This window comes from Microcebus murinus, chromosome 4, assembly GCF_040939455.1.
Source record: "Microcebus murinus isolate Inina chromosome 4, M.murinus_Inina_mat1.0, whole genome shotgun sequence".
In the NCBI taxonomy this organism is placed as follows: domain Eukaryota; kingdom Metazoa; phylum Chordata; class Mammalia; order Primates; family Cheirogaleidae; genus Microcebus; species Microcebus murinus.
In genome coordinates, this window is record NC_134107.1 from 60,304,494 (window position 1) to 60,311,535 (window position 7,042).

Below are 7,042 nucleotides of genomic sequence, written 5' to 3' on the forward strand. Positions count from 1 at the left end.
TTTCAACATGCTCCCAAGAAAAGTGAAGATATCATTAAATTTTATGCTCAGTGCACAGGCTACATAGAGTTGTTGCCTGATAAATGAAATGGACAATGAAAGAATGGAGTTAACAGAGAGGGGGAGGTTTTGGATCCTTAATCCTAGAAACCTCTTTCTTTAACAAAAAGAGAATTCAATTATATGAAAGGAGAGCCAAATACCTTGCCACCCAACAGGAGTTAGTTTTTCTCTTTGACCTCCCCTTTCCAGCTCCCTGCCCTGTGAACTCTCAAACCACCTGCCAAACCAAATAACACCATATACAAAAAGGTCAGGAGCCTGGGGCAACTAAGGGGATGAGCGATTCCATAGTCTTCAAAATTCCCAAACTGGTCCCATCTAACTTCATTTCACAGTCTGACTTGAAACTCTCATGCTCTGATAGAAGTCTTGTCAGGGATCAGGTAGGAGCGGGCAGTGTGGTCGGGAATTCTCTCAATAGGAAGCAGAAAAGACAACCAGAAAGAAGCTTCTGGGCTTGGAGGGCAGCCTGGATAAGGCCATGAAAGTGGCAGCAGGAGGGGCTGGCATGAGAGGAGAGAGGTCGGGAATTGTGGCTGGCCGGTCCCCAGCCAGCAAGAACTCAGGAAAGCTAAGCGAGCCAGGCTGCTCAGGAATGTGAAAATGTTTACATCTCTTCCCTCACGCCCACACAGCCATACTTTATTTATTTATAGTCCCCTCTTCACACAAACAAACTTGAGACATAAGCTTTGCTCTGGACTCTGGCACCCGATGGGGGAGGCCTCTTAAGGGAATCAGAAGAGAAACCTCAGCTCCTCAGTGGTGGTGCTGTGCAACCTTAGGAGAGGGACTGCACTTCTCTGAACCTGACTTTTTCCTCTGGCACATGACAGGTGTTCAGGAGCGTAGAAGGGCCTCAAGGGAGAGAACTGTCAAACCAGGACAGGCAGCTCTGTTACCTGTGAAGGGGCAGGGAGCTTGAATGGGACCGTTTATATTCTATTCTGCCTTGGACATACACACTTAGATTCTTAGAATCTTAGGAAGTTAGAGACTCAGAGATGACTTCCAGTCCTCTCATTTTACAGATGTGGGAACTGAGAGAAGGATTGGGACTTGCCTAAGATCATTGGTTCATGCCAGCACAAAGTCCAATGCCAGTCTTCAGATCTGGAGAGGATGCTTATAGGGACACCCATTCCCCTGAGGGACAGGACTAAAAGAAATGGCTTCAACTTGCAAACAAAAGGATTCAGGTGAGACAGAAGGAGGAACTCCTGAGTACATGAACGAGTAACAGAATAAGGCTGTGGAACAGCCTTCTCTGGGATGGGGCCCTGCCCAGAGGCAAGGGGATGCCTGAAATGATCTCTGTACTACACCTCCCAGGGGCATCACTCTCATAAAAGTCCTTTTCTTCAGGAGTTGAAAGGATTCATGGTCTTTCTCCCAGAGCCCAGCGCCCTGGTCAGTGGCTGAGGGAACTTGAGAGGCCAGTTCTGGAACAGGTGCAACAGCTGGAGCAGTTGTGCAGCTGTTGTTGCCGGGCTCAGGCTCAGCAGCCTGCAGACCAGTGAGTGAAGCAGAGACCTCTACTGGTGGGAGAGCAGAGGTGCAGGACGGCCTAGTCAGATGCAGAGCGGGGCCCATCTGGAGCTGGACTTCAGGCCTTCACTCAGGTGCCTGCCACCGCCTCACGCACATCTGGACAGATGAATGGGGCTGTGACTAAGCTGCATGGCACAGCAAAGTCCCTACTGGTGGGTCTCCCACTACACCCACTGCCCCAGGAGCTCCAGGCCCCTTTTCCTGGTGTCTGAGGGTCTATCTGTCCACTCTCCCTGGCAGGGCAAGAGTACCTACACTGCCCCAGCTGCCTTTTACAAAGGTCATAGTGGACTCAGAATCAAGGCAACAACATCTCTGGATCCTAGAGACTTAGAATCACGGGCTGTTAAAGCTAGAATGGTCCTCAATGATTGTCCATTTGAGTCCAACATCTCACTTACAGGTGGGAAAACTGAGAGACAAAGACAACTTGTCCAGTGTCACAGTGGCAGTGCCCAGGCCAGTGCCCTGACTTTCTGAGTCCAAGCTTGCCCTCAGCACATCACGCCATGGGGAGCTCCCTTCCTGCCCCACACCTACTTCTAGGATCTGGGATTCCATCACCTGGGAACAAAAGCTTCAATTCCCACCATACACAAAATCCCTTGAAGAAAGAATAGAGGGATGGATGTTTTTACTTGCTGACTCTCTTCTGAAAGCAGGGTTGGATGGAGGGAGGGAAGAGAAAGCAGAAGCATGCTGGACATCTAAAACGGACAACTAGTAAGGGAGAACCACAAAGGAGGGGGGCAGGGAAAGAACACTGGAGAGGGAGTCAAGAAACTAGTCAGCTTCTCACTCCACAGAGGGGAGGAGTGTCCAGAGTGACCAACATCACACATGCCTGTGGCTCAGCCTGGGACTGGGACTAGTACCAGTCGGTAAGCAGGGACCCAGCCTAGGGAAGGAATCTAGCCTGGGCATGGAATTGAGGTTCAATCTGTGGTCAGGATTGGAGGATTTAGGGCTCAGCTTGTGGCTGGAGTTGAAACTCAGTCTGGATTGGGATGGGGCTCAATCTATGGCTGGAAATAGAGCCAAAGATAGAGTATGTTTTGTTTGAATAAGTTTGTACTTCATCTGAGGAGTGCAGGGCTTGGCCACCTCCGGAGCCTGACACCACACAGACTTGAGAATTTCCATCTGTTGGCACCACTTCTGAAAGCACCTTAGATGTCACCAGGAGATTTCTTACCTTCATAGGCTTGAGATCTCTTTTAAACTAAGATGAGGACTTTCATAAGAGACATTCAAATAGCATCCTGGCAAATAACTACGGTATTGTTTCTAGATTCGTAGATTGTCAGCACTAGATAAAGTGAATCTCAGAGAAGGGAAGTGATGTATTCCAATTCACACAGCCAGTAAGTGACAGATCAGGGACTAGGATCTAGGTCACTGTCTTTTCTTTAATACATTTGTTGTGTGACCTTGAGCAAGTCACTCCTTTCTGGACTTCAGTTTTAACTTTAAGGATAGGTGAATTGATGGGTAGAGGCAGATGATTTTCAAAGGCTCTTTCAGCTCTGACATCCTAGAATCTTAACATTCCCCACTGAATGCCAGTCCACCTCACTATAACTCAAGTTGGCTCCAAGTCTTTTTCTCACATGTCTGGAGCTCTCTATTTACGAGACTATAGGGAAGATGGAATACTGGCAGGACCTAGTGAGAGGTACAGAGCTGAAGGCCAGTGGAGGCACGGAGAAGGGGAGATCAGAGTGGATCATGTCACCAGGGAGAGTTAGCTGGAAGAGATATGACCTAAGCAAGGCCCTGAGGGGCTGACAAGGTATGACAGGGAAAGAGGAGGGGTGTGGATAGGACACGAGCAATCCTGCACAATGGTCTGGTTCTAGGACACCTTTCCAAGATGCATCAAGAGCACGGAGATCTGGAGAAAAGCCCTGGAGGCTAAGAACAAGGTGCCAAGGGGAAGGGAGGCAGGCATGGAGGGCATTCTATGCAAAGTCTCTTTAAAGAAACAGCAGGCAGGTATTAAAAGGAAACCCCTAGGGTTCAAGGAGAGGGAGGAGACATCTACTGAGTAGTTGGCATTGTTCTGGCACTTTTTGTGCTGGGCACTTTAACACATTACCTCCTTTGACTCTCCCAGGAACCCTTCAGGTTCGGAGTTAGTATCTCTCTTAGACAGATGAAGACATTGGAGCTCAGAGAAGTTATGACTTATACAAAGTCACACAGCTATATGGGGCAGAGCCAGAACTTGAACCCAACCCTGAGCTCTTTCCATTACTTGTTCCTAAGGACTTCTATGAGTCCGTGCTGCTAGAGGGCCACAGACACGCAGCCTGCTCTCGCCAGCAGACAAGACAGACAAAATCCAGTACTACCAGCTCCAGAAAGTCACGTGCAAAAGAAGCACGGATGGAGAAGCTGAGCTGTGGAGAGGAAAGAGCACCAGGCTGGGAGTTGGGAAACTGGAGTTTTAACACAGGCTCTGCCCTGTATGACCTGGAGCAAGCCACTGCCCCTCCTTGGCCTCAGTTTCCTTATCGGGCATTTAAGGGTTTGAACCAAGCTCCTTCCTTCTCATTAAGAGAATCTTTGGTTTGGGTTCCCATCCTTACAGCATTCCAAGAGATTGGCAGGGGATAGGATGATCACGAGCCTATTGTGGGGGCAGTGAGGAAACTGAGGTTCAGAGAGATCATATAACCTCTTTGAGGTTATACTGTGTCTCAGTGGAAAAACATGAATTAAGGAACTGATATTTTTTGAGAAGCAACCATGTACCAGATTTGTGCTCAATGCTTTACCTATTTTCTCTAATTTAATCTTATCAAAAGTCCTAGTACTTTTACTTCCATTTTATAGATTAAGAAATTGAGGATCAGAGAAGTGCTGTCCATGTCTGCCTCCCATGAGCTTGTGTCATTCGGGCTAAGAGGATGAAGAGCCCGTTCTAGCTCACTGAGCCCTCCCAGAGACTCACGCCACCAACTCAGCATTCCTTCCCAACACCATGGGGCAGTGGGCAAAGCGTAGGATTTGGAATTAGAGGGTCTGGCTTTAGATGGCCAAAATTTACAGAGTTCTAGCTCTAGTTCCTTCTCCTTGCTCAGCCTAAGTTTTCTCAACTATAAATGCAAATGATAATACCCACCTCATTGGAGTGTCATGAGCATCAAAAGAAATAAAAGAATGGGAAGGTTATCCTACTTAGCTCCTTTCTTTCCAAGGGCTCTTTCCAAATGCAAAAGCCTTTTCTTGTACAGCACACCCCTTACCTGCAGCCAAACAGATGACTCTCTACTAGAAATAGGAAGCCCCCACACACACCTCAAAGCACAGTGCCCTGCCCCCCTTCCGCTGCCCTCAGCACCCCCATCCTCAGGTCCACGCGGCAGCAGCCCCGTCAGCTCTGAGTCTTGCCAAGTTCTCCCCCGACCTCTGGAACTCACCAGTCCATACAGGTCCGCAGAGTCCTCTCCACCCCTCCTGGCACAGGTGCTGCCTGGACGGCTGTCACAACAGTCTAGGGTCCCAAGTCCGGGCACTTTCCCCGCACATCCCAGGGGCCCGCATACCTCCTCTGCCCGCCCACCCTGCCCCTTGACTTACGGGCTCGAGCGTGGGAGTCCAAAGGGAACCAGAGCAGCGCGAGTCCCAGCAAGGAGGCGAGGACGCTCACCTCAGGAACCATCCTTCCTTTCCCCAGGGTCAGGCCGCTGGGCGCCGAGCCGGGAGGGGAGGCGGGAGTCAGTGAGACGAAAAGGACACTGAGGCACAGGGGCACCAATCAGTCCGCAGCCCCAGGGAGGGCTGCTGCTGGAGGAGAGTCAGGGAAGGGTCGAGAAGAAGCCGAAGCCGGCGAGGAGAAAACAGAGGACAGAGAGGGAGATCTAAAGTGGGAATAAGAGAAAGGTGGAACGAGAGCAAGGAGGACAGGAGGGAGAGAGATGGAGAGACGGAGGAAGGGTCCGCCGAGAGGGAAAAGCAGTCAAAGAAAGGGAGAAGGTGAGAGGGAGCGGGGGAGAAGAAAGAAGGGGGAGGACGGGGTCTGCAGAGCGCGCAGCGCCGGGCGAGGCGCGCGGGGCCGGCGGGTGCTCCGGGCGCGTGGGCTCGAGGCCGCGGGCGCCCCCTGCGCGGTGGGCTCGGGCTCGCGCCGCGGGGGCCTGGGGCCCGGCGGGGCGGCGGTACCGGCGGCGGCGGCGGCGCTGCGGCCGTGGGGGGAGGCTGAGCGCGGGCCGGCTGTGCACGCCAAGGGCGCCAGGCGCCGCGCTCGGGCGCATTTGTACTTTGCCGCGGGAAGCAGGCAGCCCCGGCCTGGCGCTGGCCTAGCACTGGCGCCTCCTCTCGGGCACCGCGGGCTCGGTGGATTGGCCACCCGAGAACAGGCCCACTTTTTCCCCTCCTCTTTCGTGCCGGTCTCGGGGACGGACGCTCCAGGCGCGGCGCCGAGTGGAGGCGAGGGAGCTGGGGAGGGGAAAGGGGCCACCCGGACCACGGGTTTTAACCCATGACTCCCCGCGACGCCCAGAGTGCTGGAAGGTAGAGCCTGAGTTAGATTTCAGGTGGGGAAGGATGAGCCATCAGGGTAAGGGTGGGGAAGTGGGCAGCGGGAACTGGAAAGCTCAGGTTAGGGTGCTCTGTCTTATGTGCCCAGAACTGAGCATATGGATGGAATTAGGACGCTTGCCATTCTTAATTCAGTTTGTAGTCTTGAGCATGTCACCTCAGAGTGTGTTTCCCCAGCTCTAATATTGGGTATTGTAATATTTTAAAATATCTTTAATTTCTTCCCACAATTGTTGGGAAGATCAAATGAGATAATGACCGTTAAAACACTCAAACCTCAAAGAGAATTCCTTATTCCAGGTGCCTGGAATGCCAGCTGCCCTCTGTCTCTGCTAGGTCCACCATGCACCATCCCCAGGCTGAAAGTCAGCCCAGAAGGATCATTTGCCTTTCCCCTGGAAATTTTCCCATGCTTTCCCCCTCTCCCTCCCCAAACAAGACACCATCTCTCCTTTGCCTTCACAGGTGAGACCTGCACCTCTCTGAGAGTGCTGGCAGCATTCAATCATCTTAGTGAGAGGAGACTGTCTAAGGGCTGTCTTTCCCACCAGAAGGTGAGCTCCCTGAGGGCAGAGCCCTGACAGCCCCCAGCCCAGGGTTGGTGCTCCATACCTTGTGTTGAATGGGTGCATGAACTAATAGGGCCCTAAGGAGAGAATAACCAGCTCTGCTCAGACCAGAAACACCCAAATTCTCAAGTCCAAAGGGCAGAGCTATTGTCTTGGCTCTATCCCTAACTTGCTGGGCCACTTTGAGTAAATACATCCATTCTTTCTTTGGACCTTAACTTTCTGCCCAGCTTCTCTTGCAGAGCTACTGGAGACTCCAAAGAGTGAGAAGGTATGTGGAGCCACATCCCACTCTGGTAAGGAATCAGATTTCCAGG

At 51.8% G+C, this 7,042-nt stretch overlaps 1 protein-coding gene across 2 annotated transcripts in view; it reads right to left on the reverse strand.

Annotated features, from left to right (window-relative positions):
• CHRDL2 (chordin like 2) overlaps nt 1-5,867 on the reverse strand; it is a 30,008-nt gene extending 24,141 nt beyond the window's left edge. For both annotated transcript variants that reach the window (XM_012745131.2, XM_012745133.2), the window contains exon 1: nt 5,200-5,867. In XM_012745131.2, coding sequence (XP_012600585.2) covers nt 5,200-5,281 — 82 coding nt within the window. In that variant the 5' untranslated portion in view covers nt 5,282-5,867. The remainder of the gene's footprint in view (nt 1-5,199) is intronic.
• Nucleotides 5,868-7,042: the final 1,175 nt, after the last annotated feature.